At 36.0% G+C, this 23,189-nt stretch overlaps 4 protein-coding genes across 7 annotated transcripts in view; 3 read left to right on the top strand and 1 right to left on the bottom strand.

The window, feature by feature from the left end:
* The window catches only part of LOC111505089 (uncharacterized), a 312,186-nt gene that overhangs the window by 140,514 nt on the left and 148,483 nt on the right, over nucleotides 1–23,189 (top strand). The window lies entirely within an intron of this gene.
* Nasp (Nuclear autoantigenic sperm protein) overlaps nucleotides 1–23,189 on the bottom strand; it is a 92,168-nt gene that overhangs the window by 41,747 nt on the left and 27,232 nt on the right. The gene's annotated exons all lie outside the window — the stretch shown is intronic.
* The window catches only part of LOC111505094 (uncharacterized), a 71,417-nt gene that overhangs the window by 25,799 nt on the left and 22,429 nt on the right, over nucleotides 1–23,189 (top strand). For 2 of the 4 annotated variants that reach the window (XM_074179962.1, XM_023159847.2), the window contains exons 2-3: nucleotides 16,341–16,579; nucleotides 19,665–19,907. In XM_074179962.1, coding sequence (XP_074036063.1) covers nucleotides 16,507–16,579; nucleotides 19,665–19,907 — 316 coding nt within the window. In that variant the 5' untranslated portion in view covers nucleotides 16,341–16,506. Of the gene's footprint in view, nucleotides 1–923; nucleotides 1,106–16,340; nucleotides 16,580–19,664; nucleotides 19,908–23,189 lie in introns of all 4 variants that reach the window. The other 2 variants (XM_074179960.1, XM_074179961.1) reach the window with 2 other exon arrangements.
* On the top strand, nucleotides 7,186–9,598 carry LOC141484576 (uncharacterized). Its single transcript, XM_074179542.1, has 4 exons — nucleotides 7,186–7,766; nucleotides 7,983–8,207; nucleotides 8,419–9,025; nucleotides 9,122–9,598. Exons 1-4 carry the CDS (start codon nucleotides 7,186–7,188, stop codon nucleotides 9,596–9,598), a joined length of 1,890 nt encoding a protein of 629 aa, XP_074035643.1.

Below are 23,189 nucleotides of genomic sequence, written 5' to 3'. Positions count from 1 at the left end.
TGAGTAGTTCATGAATCTTTGTAAAACTAAGAAAAAAACAAAGGTTGTAAATTTCAAAGTAAATATTAAAAATCTACTTAGCTTGAGTGAGATAAAATATATAGCAAAACATACACAAAAGCGAGACAAAGGGAACACCATATGAACAAGGCATAACATGAATATATTATCTATCCAGAGAAGACTTCACATATGTTTTCAACTTTTTCTAGAAATTATCTATGGAGTAGTGTCTAAATTCACTGGGCAGAGCGTTATGTTGTTTGATATAGTTGTAAATAAAACTACCAGAAAATCAGGCTGTCAAGTGTTTTGGAATAATAAAAGTGTGACGGTTTCGTGTCCTCGAATTATTCAGAGATTTGAAAGTTTTATATCTTTCATAAATATAATTTGGCTTTTTGTGAATGAGGAATGTATGTGTACTGACGAGAAGGAACTGCCAGGTTTCAGCAATTGGTAACCAACCTGACTTCTCGGACTTGGGGGATATATGGTCGAATTTCCTCACACCATAAGAAAGACGAATGCAATTGTTTTGTATTTTTTGTAAGCGATTTACATCAATTTGTATAAAAGCAGGCCCGTAGATGATATGCTAATCTAGACAATATGAGGGTTTCGCAAAGTTTCAACTTCAATTTCGAAGTCATAATATATCTACTTTGATAGACTTGACGTAAGTTACTGTACGAGCTACGACGAAGTAAATTTATATGTTTGTGAAATCTCAGATCAGTATCTAGCCACAAACCCAAGTTTTTGCTTTCTGTAATTATTTATAGTAAGTCTTGTCAAAGTTGGATTTCAATTCTTCCTTCAATTTCCCACCTTTTGTATTTTGGGCCAAAAAGTGTCAGCTGAGATTTTTTAGAATTCAATTTCAGGTTATGGGCTATATATAGATCCAGTAACTTTTGTAGATCGCTGTTAATTTTTTCCATTGCCACCTGCCAGTTACTTGGAGGAAATCGATAATATAACTGAGTGTCATCTGCATAATGATGAACTGTGGAATGATCAATTATTTTATGAAAGTCAGATATATATAGGGAGAACAGAATGGGACCAAGGATAGAGCCCTGAGGTACTCCATAGTCAACTGGTAAAGCACTAGAACACTTTCCACCCAGACATACTGACTGAGTCCGATTTCTGAGGTAACTTTTCAATATATAGTTCTACAGTCCCTTCACTAAATCCGAGGAATTACATGAAGTTATAACTTGTGAGAATGAATATAGAATTAGTGAAGGATATTACGAATGAGAGAAATGCCGTTAAATTTAATTTCAAGAAGCAATCTGAAAAAAAATTAAACATATTTTCAAAATGTCTTGAGCCTGAGATTAAACCACCCGGAATATTTTTAAGATACACTCATTCTCACTTCCCGAGTTATTACTGGTTTTCGTTAGAAACTTCATAATTCAGAAAGAAATGTTCAATGATAAAGTTTGACGTTCAAGAACATATTCTGAATACAAAATTTTCAAATAATTGAAACGCAACTGCTACTTCTCCATGTTTATACAAAAACATTAGGGGAATCTTCCAAAGAGAAGTTTGAAGCAATTAATTTCAAAATCAACTCTATACAAAGGTGTGAAGATCATGCAAAGAAGAAACTAAATTATAAAACAGCAGAAAATACTAGAGTTTATTTAAATGAAGGTACAACATACCCCTCAACAATGTTAGGATTTTTCAAAAATATAATCTAACAAGCCAACAATACGAAAGATAAGGTCTTACCGAAGGTACATTTTCAGGGGCGATGGATCTGTTCTCTTCAGAAGATGGCAGCCGAATGTCCCCACACTCTTAATCCCGATTTTAGGTCAAAGTATAATATTGCAAATCAGCATTATTGCTAACTGCCGAATATCAAAATTATATTTAGGTAAATGAACTTTTACTAGATCGACCATTACAGTGCGACGTACCGAGGCTATAAATTTGGAAAATAACGTATTTTCAGAAATTAGTATTTTTGACAATTTGGCTTTTGACAATATATCTGTTTCGATTTGAACAAAACTCCAATGGCTGGGATTTAATCAAATGAGGAATAAATGTCATTACTTACTGTCATTGATGTCATGAGTAGACTGAAGTCATTCCCAACAAAGTTGTGATTTATTTCTTAAAAATATACCCCTTTCAATTCACAACTGTAGAGTTACGAATTTATTCATCTGTGATGAATCTAGTCATTGGTTTGAGAGTGTGAGTTATGAGTTACTTTGATTATTCGCTCAACAAGAAATGTTCGATCACCATCAATATATGAATATAAAGCACCAATAAATTGCACAGCATTTCTTTGATCAACGGTATTAATAATTTTGATTTGTTTCTTTGAATTGTTCTGAAAGGATATTTTCTTGTCTAGGTTGGCCTCTGATGTGTAGAAAAAAGTGAATGTGAGGCTAGATGGACTGCATATAGACTTGTGCACATTGCCAATGGCACAAATCAATTTAATGAGTACAACAGACTGGAAGTCACAGCATTCTGGAAATTACCTCTGACTTTATGCCTTCAACTGTCAACTAGGAACTTCCTTATAAAGTACTGTTCCCGACTAGAGATCACTGGATCCTCCGGTAGAAGGGAATATTAATAGCAGATAGTTGTTGGTTCACAGATGGATCAAAAATACCTTCCGGTTCTGGTGCAGGTGTTTTCAGTCGCAGACCCAGGACAGAGATATCAACCTGCCTAGGAACCTATGCAACTGTATTTCAAGCGGAAATTTACGCTATTGAATTGTATGCGGAGAGATTGGAAGAATCCGACCTCATACACCGGTCAATAAAAATATTCTCGGACAGTCAAGCGGCGTTGGAAGCTCTTGGATCCTACCGAGCAACGTCTAAATTGGTAGAAAATTGCCAAAAACGATTCTCCTCGATAGGAAGACTCAACAGATTGTCTGTGGTCTGGATTCCTGGCCATACTGGTCTGGAAGGCAATGAGACAGCTGACTCTCTTGCAAAGGAGGGTGCTGCAAGCAGCTTCATCAGACCATAACCTGTCATTGGCATCGCTTTAGGCTACGCCAAACAAAAATTGAATACCTGGATGGCAAGAAGATTTATGGAATTCTGGCAGAATCTTCCAGGAATGGCTCACTCCAAGGCGTTTATTCACCCTTCGAAGCTTGATACCAAACAGTTGTTGGACTACAGTAGGGATGAACTTCTTATTGAATCATCGTATGCAGAGACTTGGACTGTCGGAAGACAGTGTATGTCGGCTTTGTTTGGAAAATTATAAAACAGCAGAACACATACTTTGTGTCTGCCCCGCTGGGGCCCGAATCAGGTTTTTAGAGTTCGGCAGAGTCGTACTCTTACCATCTAACCTGAAAGACCACTCACCATACAAACTAATCGGCTTCGATAAGAAGCTGGGTTGGTCGAGTGTGAATAGGTGTTAGCCACAATAAACCCTTGCGGGTTGCGGTGGAGGGTCGAATAAACCCACTCACTTTGGACCTAACCTAACATAACCTTACTATGAAGATAACTGTTTCAAAGCTATTTCGCGTTTTTGAATGTTTGATGTTCGTATTATAATAGCAGATGTCGCCCTTTCCGTGGTGCTTTCGAATACCAGCATTATGCTAACGAGTATCCAAACCCCACAAAGGTACATCTGGCTCTCCCAGATAATTCTATTGTGGCTCATTTTTATTTTATACCTTTCAACAACTGTACGAGATTGATGAAGATGAAAACTGAATAAAAGTTTTGCATAACAATCTCATTGTCCACTAAAATTATTCATCTGACAACCAATCAACATAATTTTCGTGTTCTAGAACAACAATAATAAAATAAGTAAAAAAAAAGTTTATGTCAGGCGGTTTTGTTAAAAGAAACAGATAATGACAATGTAGATGTACTAAAGCTAAAAAATAATTCGGAAGGTCCTAGGTAGCAGTCATCACACCATTCTGTTCAGCAATCTACGGTATTAATCACATAAAAAATAATAAAATCGTTGGCCGTAGTATTTGCATACTCACTCAGGTTACGCTACTCCCAACGATTTCATTATATTTTTATCTGATCAATACCGTTGATTGCTTTTTTTTGTCTTCGTCAAGGGTTCCTGTTTTCCTTTATTTTCTTTCTGGATCTTATTTGGTGATCCATTACTGGTCCAGCTTGTCGTGCCCTACAGGGTGATCTATCTTGGTGGTGCTACAGGGTGATCCATCTACGCCGTACTACAGGGTGATCCACCGGTGCTACAGGGTGATCTATCTTGGTGGTGCTACAGGGTGATCCATCTCCGGTGCTACAGGGTGATCCATCTCCGCCATACTACAGGGTAGCCTAACACCATATACCGGGTGGCCCAAAAGGAGCACGCAAGTTATAATTGATTTATTTGAAAATTTGTGCTATACTGAGATATTTAAATAATTGTTTGCCCTTCTGTTTATTGATACCTGTTTGATATAGTGTTTGTTTATCGTTTATTGATTAAGAGTTTGTTTATTGATACCTGATTGACATAGATATTTGTGAAACGGAAATTGAGGTATATTCTTCCTTTCACGATTGCTGATTGACACCGATGCGCCTACGCCTGAGCTCACGCGACGCAAACGAGTTTGTCTTACCATCCGATACTAGTATTTACGATTTCACCTACTCAATTTTCGTGGTAGTTTTACTCGACGTATTGTAGTTTTTTTGAGCGTCGTTACTACCGTAATTTATGGCTGATTGAATTCGTGGTATATACACCGCGCTCTTGTATGGACATTTGAACATCGCGTAGTAGTGTGAATATTGCATTGTTGTCTTAGAAGCGTTGTTGGTTAATCCATGTAAGTTAGGATTACTGAATAAATCATATTGGGGACCTTTATCTTTTATTTCCAATATTAATTGGTAAGTTATTGATATTGTGAGTTACTTAGGGTATCTGGAGGATTAAATTTACCTGGCGCCCATTAAGATCTTTTGAAATTTGCTAAGTTGTTTAACCCACTCCCGTCTCCACTGTTTAGCTTAGCCGCGGATACCCATCTGTCTTATTTGTTACCGACAGATGATTTAGTCTCCTCTTGTGGTTTGTGAGGTGACATTTTTGATTGCTACGACCTTCCGAATTATTTTTCAACTTTTAGTACATTACCTACAATTCTTTTTCAATAAAACCGATCAACATAAAAAATGTGTTGCTTATTTTATTTTCAAATTTTCAGTTTCTAATTTTTATTCACCCTAATGCCACACAACTCTCGGCACGTTTTAAACTTTTATCTTAACTTGGGTGGTGTATACAAAATCTTGACTTGGGTGGGAGATCCATGCTTGCATCCCGATTCTGAGTTGACAAAGTTTTTTGTATAGATTATATTAGATTTGCTTTTTTATAGTGTACTTCTAAAGTACTAGTCAAACCCTGTCATTTGATACCTATATTGAGGTAATTGTGAAAAAATATATAATACGCTATTTTGTAGCTGCGGCCATCATGGATTTACAATGATATAGAATTTATTAAATTGTATTGTCATTAAAACTGAATGTGTTTACCAAATATCAGATCAATATGTCAATAGGAAGGAGGTCAAACTAAATTTGATCCAAACAAACAGGGCAAGCTAAATAAAACCATTTAAAAAAATACGCCCATTTGTAAAATATAATCAAAGGAATTCAAACAATTGCAGCGATGAAAATCTATGTTTGGAGATATATCGTACAATCAAGGTCCAACAGAAACCAATTCATCAATCGAATGAGACAAGCAGGAAGCTTCCCTGACATGACATAAAAACTACTTCGGTTGTTCGAAGGTCGAAGGTCAAGAGATATCAATAAATCCTGTGAAAGGGGCGAAACACAATGGTAACACACCGTGACTGGAACATCCGAGGAGGTTTCCTTTCGTTTGTAATAAAATCCAGTAATTCTTCTGTTGGTAGAAAAATTGAATAGACTAAACTTGATAAGAAATTTGAATTCCTCATTCAAAATATATAATCAAAATTAAAATTTGCCTATTAATTATAGTACAAAAAAACTTTTGGAAACTTGGAAGCATTCACTCATCTCAAAAGTATATCTATCAAATTATATATCTACTAATTGAACAACATTTTCAAGTAAAATGTATTTATTAAACTTATAAATAGACAAACATCGCTTTCAGCAATCTGATTATCGAAAGTCCGGGTTGAACTTCGTCTGGTGTTTTCAAATGTTCGGCGTTTCGGCTTCGACTTTTTTCAAGAAGGTACTATATAGAGGTACCCTCAGGTCTCGTATGGGTCTCAATCTGCCTACTCCCAAGCGTCGACTGTGGGACCACAGGCTTTGGTCTGGTATTTATATCCCAGGACGAGTGGAGAAGCCGACTGGGGATGTGACTTGAGATGTACGGCGTGACAGAAATGATATCCATGAATGTGGCTATCTTTGTGAGTCATCGTTTTAAACTTTCAATAGCTTCGCGGATTATCCTGGCCTGGAGAGTTTTTTCGGTGGCAATGGTTTGGATGTTTTCGAAGCTTATTGTGTGTCCTGTTTCACGATGATGTTTGAAAAAGGATGAGGCTGGATCTGATTTGCGGACAGCGAGGTCACGTTCATAGGCCCGGAGCCGGTGGAACACTGTATTTTGTATATGCCCATCATTGGGTATCGTTTCCTTGGGTGTTCGTAGGTTGTTACCATAGCTGGGCATTAACTCGTTAATCCGTTAATCGTTAATTAACGAAGTTAACATTTTGATAACGAATTAACTTTTAAGTTAACTTTTAAAAATGTTAACGGACATGTTAACTTCCGTTAATATGCAGAAGCCCGTTAATCGTTAATCTAATGCCTACTATTTACCGGCACCGCGGCGCGGCGCGAAAAACAGGTTCAGACAAGTATGAAACGAATGACAAGTGCCGAGCGGCGCGTGGCAGCGCGTGAAACAAAAACAAAACTAGATATATTTTGCCGGCACGTGCGAGTGAGAAAACTGCGAAGATATTTTTTCGTTTGATCATTTCATTACTTAGCGCCAGAGCTTAGAGTGACGAAAGTTTTGTTTGTTGTTATTATAAATTACTCTCAGTGATCATTTGCGTATTGATAAAGAAGAGTGAATGTAATTTAGTTAGAAAAAGTGTAGGCTGTGCAGTGTAGTGATTAAAACCATATCATGGAAGACATGGAATCGGAATTCAGCGGTCCTGATGAGAATCCATGGCCACATTTGACTGAGTATGTGGAATTTGTATCCAGATCGGGCCAGCAAATAATTTTTGCGTGTAAGCGATGCTTGCCGAAAGACACCAAAATAAAAGTTCATGTATCAAGCCTGAATAATTTGAAACAACATGTAAGAAGGGTACATGAGTCACAGTACGTACAGTTTGAAGAGATTGTTAAGGCGGCCTCTAACCGGGGCAAGACAAAAAGGAGAACTCATTCTGCCGATGATGATAGCACAAGTAGCAGTAATCCTAATCCCGTTAAAAGAAGAATTCAACAGGGTCGACAGCTGAGCATCGGGGAATCGTTCGGGATTGCAGCTACTGGCAGCGGTGTACCCCAAGCCAAAGTGGACAAATGTATAGTAAATTTATTTGTTTCAAACATGATTCCTTTACATGTTGTCGAAAGCAAGTCTTTTGGTGCGTTGATAAAAACGTTAAACCCTAGCAAAAATTCAATTTCAAGGAGAACTTTGGGTAGACGCATTACTGACGAACACATTGAATTGAAGCAACACCTGATTAGGTAAGTAACTAAAATAAATACCTATTTTCTATTTATTTTTAACAGATAAACGTCGCCTTACGTATACGTATACCTACGTAGGTATAATTTTATTTGAAAAAAGTTAAAATAATTAGGGGTTCATAAAATAGGTATGCATGCATATACATATGTATATAATTTTCATTTATTATTAGTGCATTTTTTTACGTGATGTGTTTATAATTTTAATTTCAGTTTACTTGGAAAAATTGATTGGGTGGCAACGACGGCTGACTGTTGGTCAGCTCACAACAAAAGTTATTTGGGCATGACAGTTCACTGGTTAGATGCTATCACAAGAGCCAGAATGCATGCAGTATTAACGTGCATACGCCTAAAAGGTCATCATACATACGACATCCTGGCCCAAGTAATGATAGATATTCACTATGAATTTCACATAGATAAAAAAATCACAAGGTCAGTTAAGTCTATTTTTCGTGATGTGAGTGATGTGACCTACGGTGATGTGGATCGGTTACGTAATCCTTACTTAACATTATAAATGTGAATGTGAGTTTGTTCGTTTGTTACGCTTTCACGTAGAAACTACTTAGCCGATCAACATGAAATTTTGTACACATATTCTCAACGTAGGCTACCTTAAAAAACAGGCTTAATTTTATTTTAGGACTACTACGGATAATGACAGTAACTTTGTAAAGGCATTTGTGCAATTCGGCTCGGAGATCGACATACTTCCAGAGTTGCCATCATGTGATTTAGAGTCTGAGTTTGACCCTGATATTGCCAATCTTTTAAATCCAAACTCAGAAGAAAATGATGACTTAGAATTTATTTCAGTAGAAAGCATACTGAATGCTCCTGATCGTCTCCAGTGCAATGAAATCAATGAACAGATATTAGAAAACTTTAATACTTTGCCAGTTCACATGAGATGTGCTGCACATACGTTCAATCTGGTCGCTAGCAAAGATGCAGATGCTGCTCTACAAATAACTGTTTTCAAGACTCCCTACAGAAGTGCCTTAGCCAAGGCACGTACTCTCTGGAATCAGCAATCACGTAGTACGGTAGCGGCAGATAGCATTCATGCTGAATTAGGCAGACGACTTGTCCTTCCAAATACGACGAGGTGGAACTCTCTGTATGATGCTATTGTCGTTCTCAACAGTATATTGGAAACAAAAAGGCCTTCTCTTCACAGGGTTATGACTCAACTAAAAATTCTAACTTTCAATGACCAAGATGTGACTGTAATGAAAGAGTACGCAAAGGTAATTTCATATATGTATATAATTTAAATTAATGTTTTAGTAAAGTTATTTTCTTTCCACATCATATCAATACTTATATTAAATACTTATTTACAGGTTATGGCACCTGTCGCGAATGCCCTCGATCGTATCCAAGGAGAAGCTCAAGCATATCTCGGATCACTACTAGCGACGATTGCAGCAACTGTCTATAAATTAAAAAATATTAAATCTAAGGGCCTAGTAAATTGCACAGCTTTAGCCAATGCCTTATTAAATGGCATAGAGAAAAGGTTTGGTCCACTCCTGAATGATGAACAGTGCCTACTTGCCGCGGCATTTCACCCAAAGTTCCGGTTGATATGGCTGGAAACGTATGACAGCAGTAGAGTGGATGCAGTAAAAAAGGTCATGGAAAAAAAGGTAAAAGATGCTTTACGACAAGAAGCAGCAGAAAATTCGAAGGACAGAGATAGTTTAACTGGCGGAGGGAGCAATGCGAGTAACAACGATGATGACGAGGAGGAAGACTTTTTCAATTCTGTCACTCAGTCTATAGAAAAACCAAAGAGCTCCAACTCTTTAAAGTGTTGAAATCAAAAGACTCGTTCAACGATGCTGCATTCCTCGGGGAACAGATATTTATAAATCTATTTATTAAATACAATACTGCTATACCCTCAAGCGCTGCAGTTGAACGTCTGTTTTCCACGGGTAAAGACATTTTAACACCAAAACGAGCCTCGCTTTCAGACGAGAACTTCAACATGTTAATGTTCATGAAGGGGAATATGCACCTTATGCTCGACGATTAAATTACACATTTGAATTATACAAGTATTTTGTTTTATTCCTAACCTGTTAACTTCCAGAACCTAAACCAACAAGTTGTATAAGTTCACTAACGCAACGATATAAAAATGCAATTTTACACATATTAACGGATTAACGATTAACGTTAACTTGCGTTAATTCTTCCGAAATGTAACGCTTTAACGCTTAACGAAGCTAACTTTTTTTGTAGCGGATTAACGATTAACGAAGTTAACTATTTGATTAACGGTGCCCAGCTATGGTTGTTACTGTCACGCCGCACATCTCACAGCACTGCACACCTCGCTTCTGCAAGTCACATTTCTGTTCACATTATCATCTCCACCCTCGCTCCCACTACTGATCCGCTTCTCTACTTGTCCAGGGGCATAAATAACAGACCAGAGCCTGTGAACCCACATTTCAGATCCGAACATGCAACAGATTTACAAGTCCTGAAGGTAGTAGACTATGCGACAGAAGGTTTCAACCTGGGCAAACGATACCACACCGGAGCGATTTTCTTAGACGTCTCCAAGACGTTCGACAGAGTTTGGCATGACGGACTTCTGGCCAAAATGAGCAATTTTGGCTACCCGAAACAGACGGTGAAATTAATCGAGTATTTTCCAGCTGACAGGCGATCCGCTGTAGAGTAGGACGAGAACTCTCAACCATGCGATTACTCGAAGCAGGGGTCCCACAAGGTGCAGTCCTTTCGCCACACCTCTTCTCGGTATACACAGTAGACGTGTCCAAGCCTGAGAACAACTTTAACAAGTTAACACTCAACGACACATCTCAACTGGTGAGATCAACTAGCCATGCGCAAATTACCAGATACTTGCAACAGCGGGCGAACAGATTAGAGGATTATGCCAACCTTTGAAACATCAGTATAAACTCTGACAAGAGTCAAGCGATACTGTTCACCCGGAGGCGGGCACACCTGGGTGTCACCTTAGACAAAATATCAACATTCAGGTCTCACGTAAGGCAAAGAAGCAACATGGGGCTGAAAATGAAGCTGCTGATTAAAAAGCCCGTACTACTACTAATAATCCTGTATGACTGCACTGCCTGGGGCCAGTGCGCAGCGGCATACAGAAGACAGATCCAGTCGTTTACGAACGCGACCTTAGGGGCTGCCGTAAACGCTCCAAGATCGGTACCGAATAGGTACATATTCCGAAATCTAGACCTGAACATACACTACGTAAAACCATATATGAGACAACACGCAGAAGACGCGTTTGACAGAATTCGAACGCACGACAATCCAGCGATACACGATCTACACAATTCATTTAACAGGGAAGACCCCACACGGAAAAAAAAGATTTGTTACTTCAAAGAAATTTATTTAGTCTAATTTATTTCATCACTTTGATTAAATATCATTCATTCCAAACGACGTGTGTATTGTATCGATTAGATGATAATTTTGCGGAGACAAAATGAAATTCTCATTTTAATTTCTCTAATATTTCAATTCAAGAGGTCTTTTACTTAGTCAAATGAATTGTGGATCATTTCAAGGATAACATTTATTGAGTTCTCAAAATAATTCGGTTGAGTCAAAAAATATAATTTCATCAAATCAAAAGTACGTCTGTTGAATGAAAACTTTCCAATTCAGTTTAGCACTATGGGGTGCTGTTTTGACACTAATATATAATTGAATCAACTGAATATGTATTTTCACTTCAACCATACATATGAATACCTTTAACTAATTTTGGAAATAATTTCAAGACTATGGATAATTTCATTTCAATATTTTTATTATTTGTTGGTTTAAAAAATTAAGTTGTTTCCTTGAAAGAAATGGTATAGTTGAAATACTTCTAAGGAATAGAGTGCCGGTCGGCACCATTTGCATTTTCGCAAGAACCGTAAACTAATCACGAATGGAATAAGAATTAAAAATGTGTTTGTGTTTTTTAAGGAAATGACGAAGAGGTTTACAGTTTCTTTTTGATTATACGTGGATTGAAGTTTTTCAGTGTTTTCACAGGTATGTTGATAATATACTTTCTTCAATTCCATATTTTGAAATAATTATGAATAGCATGTATTGGATAAACGGACATCTTTTTTTGAAGCCTATACATTTTTCTCGACAGCTATCTATAAAAGTTGCTTGAAGTAAATACAATTAAGGTGTTTGCCACAGAAATAGGTGTAGGTATACAATGTCAGCGAAGAGCTGTACATTTACTTCGAATTCTGAATTTCTTGCATCATAAATAATTGAATGGTGCCGTAAACAATGATTTCATTTTCATCATGATAGTATATACTGAATTCTTGAAGGAACCTCTTTTTAAGAATTTTCTTCCAAACAACATTGTGAAATAATCATAGTTTTCTCTTGTATTACTTTATTAAAATCAGTAATACCGAAAAAGGAAAGTTATTTGTAACATATTTACATGATGACATCCAACAAAACTGCACGAAATCAAAACATGCAATATAATCTCTATTATTTTTAGACATGGAGGAACTTCTTAATAACTTGGGATTAAATGATCTGATTGGCATTTTTAAAGGTAAAAAAAATACACATATTATTTTTCTCCTACTAATATACTTAAAACACATACTTTTCAAACAGAAAATGATGTAACCTTAGGCATAGCTAAAAGGCTCACTGATGAAGAAATGAAAGAAATGATTCTCCCAATTGGCAAAAGAAAAATATTCAATCAAGGAAGCAATTGATGGAATAAATTGAGAATCATATATAACAGAGGTATGTCTTTCATTCATAACTTTAATAATAAATATGTATACCATTACAATTAAAAACATATTGAGTTTTCTCAAATAACTATATATTTTTGCGATTTGCTGTAAATACTTATTATTATCCAAGTCTGTACCTAAGTAATTAAATGCTAGAATTCTCAAATTTAATATATTTGAAGGCCTGAAAGTTATGATTGGAGACCAAGGTAAATTTTGTCATCACAGTCATATTTCTAATCAAATTTTTCTGTGATGAAGTACGTCATTGTTTTTTTCCTATTATCAAAAAATAAGGGTATCTCCGTTTGTTAAATTGGATTTGTACAAAAAAAACGATTATATTTTTATATTTCAATGAGATAATATCCAAGCTAGTTAGTAGAAATTGATCCAATAGTATTATTGCGAAAATGTAACTATCACTAATCTCTGTTCTCTTTCATTTTAGATCATTACTTCAGTGAAAGGTTTCGAAATCAATTCTAATTGTTTTTTAGTAGATATCACCAATAATAATAATAAATAATAAAACATGTTAATGTTTTAGATTAGGATTAACCATTTGTGAAAAATTTATATTTTTATTTAAATATTTGTAGAAGTCTATTATAATTTATTAATTGTTTGAATAAATTTGTTACTGAAATTTCTCGATTTTTATTTATATTCTGCTCATTCTCACGTTGAACAATTTTCCATGGCATTTACATAATCAGTATTGAATATGAAATATTATCCGCAAGACTCCCATCAGCAGCTGATTAAAAAATCGTGATACGTAAGTAGATCAATAATCCTGTTGAGAAAATGATACAAAGTGTATTTCATGTATTGAGAAATCGGGTAGTTGAACAAACTATAATATATTCTCACAATTATTCAATAACTTGATCTATTTTGATTGGAGATTCATGTAAATTCAATCGCTGACTCTGTATTTCTGATTCTGCCAAAAATTACTTTTCTTAATATACTAAAACTATACGTAATGCTTTTTATCTACAAACTTAAAAAACATATTGAAGTTTTAGAGAAGAGAAAAGTAATTTTCAGTAGAACTGTTCTGAAACTCCATTACTATCGACGAGATGCTGGTACTCAGATTAGTATGATATTTGGTTAATTGAATCCAATAACCAAATTCAAACAAGAGGTAAGGATTTTGATTTGTAACTTTATTTCATTTAGTTCATCATTATTCATACTTATTTTGAACTTTCGAAATGATTTACTCTATCAGCAAGATACTCACAATGAGGTATAAATATTGTTCGTTCAACTACTATTCATTATTTGTTCAACAAAATCATTACTTTAGTGGAAATTTTCCCATTATCAAAACAAGCAAAGTTCTCCATCATCCTGCAGATATATTATGTTTCTTCAACATAACTTTTACTCAAATAGAAAATACATTTGATTATTTCAATCAGATCCACTATTTCACCCATCTTTAAGTTTTGTTTGTTCAATAGAATATTCGAATTACTCTAAATCATTCTCGCTATCGATTAGACAAAATATTACTTGAATTCAATTCTTCTTTGAATTGAAATAACTAATGGATGTGATTGTTTCAATCAAATATTTGTTTGATACAATGAAAATATGCTTGAAGAAATAGTCGGGACTCAAGAATTCTTTTTACTTGCATCAACAAAATATTTTGTCGTGCATATATGACACTTTTATTTCTTTGAATGAAGTGAATTTTCTTTCATTCAACAAATCTTTTTTTTCCGTGCAGATTCCGAGAGAGAGAAAAATACAGAAGGTGGAGATTTGGAATAGTGGAGATTTGGAATAGTGGAGATTTGGTTGTTGGCTGTGAATACCATTTGGGCCCACGCGGCTCCTATATACCAATTTGACGCGAGGCCAGTTGGTTCCATACGGCACTCAACGTTCTAATCAAGCTAAAAATGATTGTTGAAATCAATCGGATTGCGAATGTTTTGTTACCATCTGTTGACCGTATACGTAAAGGAACATCTGATGGAGACAATTGATGGTGGCTTTAATTTTTGCAGAATGAACATTTTTGGTATGGTACGATTTGAGACTTGTAGACTGTTGACTCAATATTGTGTTATCAAGTTTTGATACAACTCGAGTATGCGTATTACTCCTGAAATCTTCCGAACCATACGTTCCTTGGTAGTCATCGTAGTTATTGCCTTTATATGAGGCATTTGATAGAACGTAATTATTTTCATCATCCAGGCATTCGTCATTAATCAGTGTATTTCCATATGAATGACATATCCACTCTTTTCTTTGACGAGAAAAACTCCATCACATATAGAAGGAAACGGATACGAGATCATTTTTTTTTCATCATTTTGACTTGTCCATCAGTCCATACTAGATACTCAAAACTGCATTTTCAGTTATTCCCATCTTTTTCTTTTAATTTAGGGAAGTAAATCATTTTGATTGAAAGTAATACAAATTATGAAATTATGAAACAACAAAAATTCCAGTGACGCATGTGCTTTTTCAGCTGCAGGAAAACCCGGAAAACCTGCAGCACCACATCATCATCTTGATCTGCTAATGTCCTCTCTTCCATAGAATAAAATATAGGATGTCTCCAGAGGCTCCAATAAATTCAAGATATTGCCAGAATATTTAGGAAAGTTTATTCGGGGTTTGCAAGATCATTTCACCACAAAAAACACAACCGCTGAACTATTTTTCGTATCACGAACTCATTGCCAAATTTTCAACAATTTTTCAGAACATTCAGAATAATTAATTTTCCGCTGGTGTTGGTAGACCTAGGATGACAAGCGAAAAAAGCGAGGGTTCTATCGAATAACATGAAATCCTGCGAAAATTGAGCCAAGCCAAAGTGTATGTCGAGGTCAGCTCATTCAATATAGAATCCAAGCCGTGACCTGGTTAAAAATCCATTAAATTACTACTATGAACATGTTATTTATAAATCGTAGGCCGTTATTCAGAAGAATGCTTGTAATATTCACGAGAGATTAAGAAAAAAAGAAATACTGTAACTCAGAAGTTCTTGAAAGGGAATCATTTAGATTTTACGTATAGGTAGTATAATCGACCAAGGTCGTGCGAAAAATACATATTCCAAATCAGTACAAAGTGCATGTGATACGATTGTACGATGATGACTGATCGACGAGTTCAATTTTCTGAGACAGTAATGAAACTTTTCACATATAGTCAGTGGGCATACTTGAAGACTGGCTATAAATGAAACCATCTAAAAGAACAATTCGTTCAGGCCAGTCTCAACTCCCTACACTGTAGGTTGATGGACTGACACCTATCAGAAAGCAACTACTCCCCTGGCTAACACCGAGAAAGGCGTTGGATTATATCTGACAGGTGTCATTTTCAATTATTGGAACACACTTGCAGACCAGTTTCGGGCTGTTTGGCCACTCATCGGTGCAAAGTATTGTCTATCATCAATATAAAGTCGATTTCCGAAAATTGAAAATCGAATTCCTTCAGAGTATCATTCCTTGAACTAGGCTGAAGCGGACAACAAACAACAGGTTTATAATCAGGATATAATCCAACGCCCTTCACGGTATTATCCAGGGGAGTAGTTGCTTTTTATATGTAGTTAGAACTTAATACTGTGATTTTTTTTGTGGTTGCAGTAATAAAGACGTTTATTATTATTATCATTTTATTCAAATTCATATTAAAAGTATTACATGTTTTCTCCAGAAAATTATTCTCGATATTGTACAATGTAATTTTATTCCACGATAATACTTTGTTTCAGATAAAAAAACGCACAGATCGCTTCAGCATTCAATCTCGCCCAGTGGCGGGTATCACACACCAAAACGATTCAGTCTTTGATATATTTCGTGCGCTTCGTGTGGGAGGCCGTCAAGCTGAAGCACGACAAGGAATACGACCTCCTTATACTCGACTACGATCCCCTGATGGAAAACACAGAGACCGAAGACGAAACGGGTTGGAATTGCAGCGTCCATCCCAGTGTCTTTTTTCTTTTAGGTAACGGAGATTTTCCTTTAAGAAATGTCCAAAGAATATGACTGCAAAATCACGACCATAAAATATAAATGCACGCTGAATTAATTTCGACAAATTATTTTCCAAAAATTGTTTTGATTTTGGGACGGAACGCAATGAACAACAGAATTAATTAAATGAATTTAGAAGTTTATTATCACATGACAAAAACATTTTTGAACGCTTCTTTGAAAGCGGTTGACAATGTTTCATGGTAAATTTCATTAATTCGGACTTCCATTGACTAACATGATTCGAAATCTATGAAAAAACAAATAAAATTAGAATGAATAGCTGAAGTATCAATCATATCAAGCAATAAAACGTGAAATAAAAATACAACAAAACGAATAAAATAATCAAGATACAGAATCGAAATGACCACAGAATATAAAATTTTAAAAACATTGAAAATAGGCAAAAAATCAGAAATTGTCGCATTGCTGAACACAAAAAAAAACACACAGCGAAGAGAAACCAGCAATTCAGTAATAGCAAAGCACGTTTGGACTCTAACATAACATCAATTGGTCCCAAGATGGGATTATACACAAAGAGAAACACTGGTTTAAGAGGTAGATCAAAGAAGCTGCATATATATTGTCCAACGACGCATTCAGCCAAGCGAGCGTAGAGATACGCAACATATGGAAACCTGTAATCAATCGAAAAAACGGTCAACTCCCGCAAAACCGGTGAAGCAAGGAGAGGGATAGGTGGTCATTTTCATTTTGTATCTTGATTATTTTTTTCGTTAAGTTGTAAAAACTGATTTAGTGTCATTACATTCCTCAAAGGTGTTGAAGCTTTATGTAAATAAGCTTATCCTCTACCCATAAACAAAATTACCTCAATATCAAACTCACTTTTCTACCATTGTTTATAGAACCCGCTATTTCCAGTTGGTCAATGTGGAAGTCCTTCAATATTCCACACTAAAAGCACAATTAGAATGTTCAAATTTATCGTCTAACTCATCTAACTCACCTTGATCTTGACCATTTAGGACAGTTACTTTTATAAAATACAAGCATTTCTACTTAGAAAATTTTGAGTCAAATGCGGTATCAGTTACATCATTTTCTTGGTAATTCAGTATGGACTTTTTTTTTCTGATTGGATTCATTTCTTACACTAATTTTCTACGCAACAAGCAACAATTAACCCTCAAATACAGATCTTCGAGTGCTCGTGAGTGTATCACCTGTAATACTGAATGTTTCCGCTGCCCTAATTGGGCAGTAACCAAAGAATCCGAACTTAGGTGTACAGAGGGGCTAGGGGTGGACTGTCCTCTCTGTAATATCAAATCAAGAGCAAGAGCTTCTCAGTTCTCCAACTCTTGATCCTGTTGAAATCTAGGAGACCAGGTGGTGCAGATGAAAGTCACCTTATTGCCTCCTCAAAAGCAGATAAGATATTTCAATATGCTTTGCACTAACTTCTTGAGCAGCAGACCTCCTCCGACCAGGTCAGCAGAAGCCAACACTCAAATGACAGTTCACCCAAACCAGAAACTCAAAACCCTTGCTTGGTTGAGTCCAATTGGTATACGTGACGTACAGATGCTCTCAATGGGTATGTTGATGCAGGCATCAAGGTGGGAATCTTGCACCTTGAACATCCGACAGCCTCAATACCGACTATTCAGCTGGAATATCTTCAGTTAGCCTATATTCAGTGTAGCCATCTATTTTAGACCTTTTAAACTGAACCAGTGTGAAGGCAGCCATGGGTTTCAGCCACGAATTGGGGGAATTTACCATTAATGGAAAGGAGTGCGCCAAGCCACCAGTGGTCGTTTAAATTCATTGCTAGCCATGAAAAGTTGTCTTTTATAAAAATTATTTCATGGCCAGCCACGGAAATTTTCACATGAAACGATAGTTTTCAACGTTTTCAATAACACCTTTACAGTTCTCGATTTTGTCGCGGAAAAAAACATTCCCCGACACTCCTTCCATCATTTTGATTGAAAAAATCATATCTTTTGAAAAAACTGTGCTGGGGATATTTTCACATAAAACGAAAGTATTCGGCGTATTCTATGATACTTACATAGTCCTCGATTTTGTCGCGGAAAAATACACCACCTGCAATCCCTTCAATTATTTTGATTAAAAAAAATCATATCTTTCCAAAAATTTATGCGGGTATATTTTTACGTGAAACTGTCGTAGTCAGCGTATTCTGTAACATCGATACTGTTTTCCTAAGTTTAACAAATATGAGTACGGTAAATGTCAACAAGTCAAAATATTTGTTAATTAACAAAAATATTGCCATAACAATAAATAAATAGTCGTTGATATTTGAAAAAATATTTCAACAGTATTTATGCATAAGAAAATAAAAATAATGGAAAGGGTTACAGGGGGTGTATTTTTTCGCGACAAAATCGAGGACCATATAGGTATCATAGAATACGTCGAATACCTTCATTTTATGTGAAAATATCCCCAGCAGCACAAATTTTTCAAAAGATATGAATTTTTCAATCAAAATGATGGAAGGAGTGTCAGGGAATGTTTTTTTTCCGCGACAAAATCGAGGACTGTAAAGATATTATTGAAAACGTTGAAAACTATCCTTCCATGTGAAAATTTCCATGGCTGGCCATAAAATTATTGTTATAAAAGACAACTTTTCATGGCTAGCAATGAATTTCAACAACCACTGGTGGCTTGGCGCACTCCTTTCCGTTAATGGTAAATTCCCCCAATTCGTGGCTGAAACCCATGGCTGCCTTCACACTGGTTTCAACTGCATACTCCAGATGCTACTAAAAAAAATGCGCACCGACTTAATTGTATTTATTTCCATAGAGCATTGAATGTTGGATGATGATTTATAACCTGGACTCATTTCAAATCTATACATAAAAACCATATTTATTTTATTTTTATCGTTGGAATAAAACCATATAGCTACACAATTCCTTAGATAAAGTTCATCTATCATTTCTGATGATTGAATCATCTCACTCAATCGGAAAGGGTTTTGAATATCTGAAATGTTAATAGTTCACACTCGAATACAAGATTTTCACGTTTCCTTTTCATTTCAGGTACTCTAGTATTATCTACATGTGCTACAGGTATGCTGTGTGCTGCCATTATGACAGATCACTGGGAAGAGGTGACCTGGGACAAACCTACTCTTGATTATTTAGCAAACAGTACGGTTCGTCTTCAGTGGCTTTTAGATAACACCGTAGCTAAGGTTACAACAAACGACTTGAAGAGTAGAACCATAGCTTACTTAGTGCCAATGCATGGTGGTATTTGGACACTTTGCGTCAGCTTAACAGGTATGATGATTAATGATCAAAATCCTGGAGATGAGAACTGTGTAGACAACTCTGTTTCAGCTTTTTGGGGCATCGTAGTACCGGTACTGACTGGTTTTCTTTGAAAACTTTTGAAATTCAAAACGTAACTTTCAGACATCATAAACATATAAATAATTCGGAAATAATTGTGAACGTGTCCAATGATTCGATAAATTTTTAGCTAAATTGAAACGAACATCAAACACAATAAAGTAATTACCATGAGGAATATATGAGCGAATTCACATCTACTGTAAATGAGCAACAATTTTCCGAAAACTAGATTCCGAAGAATAAAAAACCGTCCAGTGTAAAGCGTACTACATAATTAAATTCCAATTTTGTGTTCCCGTCGAAATTACGCAACAAATCGTAAAATGCAAATTGACGAACAACCTACAGAGTTGTTGAATCCATGAGATTATAATGCTAACGACTTAAGTTTCATCAGAGGATTCCAAACTTCCAATCCGTAAGCCAGAAACTAATTGAATAACTTCGTAGGTGGTGACAACTAAACTTCAATTTGCTTCAATTCGAAATAAATATATTCTAGGAGGCCACTGAATCTATTAGGGTGTGTCAAAAATGTCCGTTTTAATGTCATTGTACTCTTATACATTGATGCTGTTCACATTTTTCTGAATTTCAATGCTTTGTCTCTTTTCAGCTTATTACTATATGATGTTGTTAGGCGATTTTCGGCCAATTTTTCTTTAAGAATTCAAATTGAACCGACGCGCTGCCGAAACAGCCCGAAAAATTTACCAGGCATTTAGCAATGATATGTTAATGATCACAATGTTTGACGTTGGTTTGTGAAATTTGGTGGCGGAGATTTTAGCCTTGAAGATTAGCCCCGAAGTGATCAACCAACAGTAATGCAGGACGAAGATTTTAGAACCGTGGTGGAGATTGGCGCACCACAAACAGTGCTTAGGATGGCAGGAGAACTGGGCGTCAGCTCCCATTCGGTTATTGATGGTTCAAAACATATTGGAAAGGTCAAAAAACCCGAAAACTGGATGCCCCACGATTTGAACGATGTACAAAAATTGTCACGTTTCTAGGATCGTTCTTCTTTGCTTTTGCGCAACCAAAACGATGTTGTTTTGGATCGGATCGTCATGTGTGATGAAAAGTGGATCCTCTACGACAACAGGAGACGTTCAGGACAGTGGTTGGACAAAGATGAGCAACTCAGGCACTTCTCAAAGACGAAAACCCATAAAAAAATAGTTATTGTATGATGGTCAGTGGCTGCTGTGACTCACTATAACTTTCTGAAACCAGGCCAAACCATCACAGCAGAGTCCTGAAGAGGCCCGAACCTGCTCCACAACAAGGTCCGTCCGCACAAATCACTGTCCGAAAATTGAACCAATTTAGTGTCGAAGTTCTGCCTCACCCACCATACTCCCCAGACCTCTCGCCAATCGACTACCATCTTCTCAAGCACTTCGATAACTTTCTTACTGGTAGAACCTTCGCCAATCAGGACGCGGCAAAAACGGCCTTAGTCGACTTCCCGAGCACCCATTTTTTATGCTGACGGAATCAATCGACTTGTGTTACGTTGGCAAAAGTGCACTGATTCAAATGGCGCTTATTTCGATTGAATTGTAGAATTAAATTTATATTACAGTTTGTAATATAAATTTAATTCTACAATTTAATTCTACCATAAAAATATGATATGGGAGAAATAAGCAGCTTCTGGCAAGTATTTTGTTTAGGGGTTGGTTCACAACAGTGAGAACAGAAATAGAAATCTGCAGAATCACTTTGAAGGTTCAGGTCGGATTTTTGTTTAGTGTTGTCTGCAAGTAGGCGGGTATAGTTCGAGTAAACGATATAGTACAACCTACCTTCCAACAGCTCCCCATACTTTTCAGCAATACTCTCAGGGGCATACATTTTTTCGAATGTTTTTCTCTGTAAAACTTCAAGTAGTTGGTGTTTAGTATAGTAATCTTCAAAATACATATTGTTATCCATTAAAAAAATGTTGTATATCATCTTTCCTCGAATTTGAATTTTTATTCGGTACTTTGATGAGCTGTCGCGAATGAAAGGAAGCGTTGTCAAAAACTATCACACTAATCGCATCTAAATTTAGGATATGTGTTTTCAAACCATTCCACGATAATATTAGCTTCCATGTTTTTATGATAGTCAACATTGCAGTCCTCAAGTTTTTTCACATAATTTCAAAGAATTCGGAAACCATCTTTTACTTCCTCCGCAATGCACAATCATTAGTCGTGATCCTTTGTTTGTAGGCATGTTAGGCGTACACATTCTCGAACCATGAGTCCACCCTTTCGTAACTGTGTTATACACCAAGTTTCGTTTAATTAGAAAATTTGTCGTTGTTCTTGTCCATATTTAGTTATTTGTTCTAAGTATTTATTATGCTATTCCGCTATTCTTCTGCATTTCATAACTGCTTGACGTTTGTTTATTATTTTAAATATTAATCCGAGTTTCTTTATCCAAATCTGAAGAGTTTTGTCACTAGCGAACGTTATGGCCGGAAGTATTAAAAATCTTCCTTACGATTTCAGTTGTAGGAATCTCATTGCTTTTGTAATAGTCGTATATTGTTTTTTCAATTATTTTATTAGATAAACATCTGAAAGTTTTGGTAATCCTGTATCACATGGCGGCTTGAGTTCATAAGGTTTGTTTTTGACTATTTCAAGTACAGTTGAGAAAAGTTTTTTTCACATAATTTCAAAGAATTCGGAAACCATCCTTTACTTCCTCCGCAATGCACAATCATTAGTCGTGATCCTTTGTTTGCAGGCTTGTTAGGCGTACACATTCTCGAACCATCAGTCCACCCTTTCGTAACTGTGTCGTGAGTGTTATACACCAAGTTTCGTTTAAATAGAAAATTTGTCGTTGCTCTTATCTATATTTAGTTATTTCTTCTAAGTATTTATTATGCTATTCCGCTATTCTTCTACATTCCATAACTGCTTGACGTTTGTTTATTATTTTAAATCTAAATCCGAGTTTCTTTATCCAAATCTGAAGAGTTTTGTCATAGCAGCGAACATTAAGGCCGGAAGCATTCAATTTCTTCCTTAAGATTTCAGTTGCAGAAATCTCATTGCTTTTTTAACAGTCGTATATTGTTTTTTCAATCATTTTATTAGATAAACATCTGAACGTTTTGGTAATCCTGTATCACATGGTGTCTTGAGTTCATAAGGTTTGTTTTTGACTATTTTGAGTTCAGTGGAGAAAATAATT

This window comes from Leptinotarsa decemlineata, unplaced genomic scaffold (assembly GCF_025532065.1).
Source record: "Leptinotarsa decemlineata unplaced genomic scaffold, Ldec_3_MD MMD2_tig00026282_RagTag_RagTag, whole genome shotgun sequence".
In the NCBI taxonomy this organism is placed as follows: domain Eukaryota; kingdom Metazoa; phylum Arthropoda; class Insecta; order Coleoptera; family Chrysomelidae; genus Leptinotarsa; species Leptinotarsa decemlineata.
This window is presented reverse-complemented; position numbering and strand designations above follow the sequence as displayed.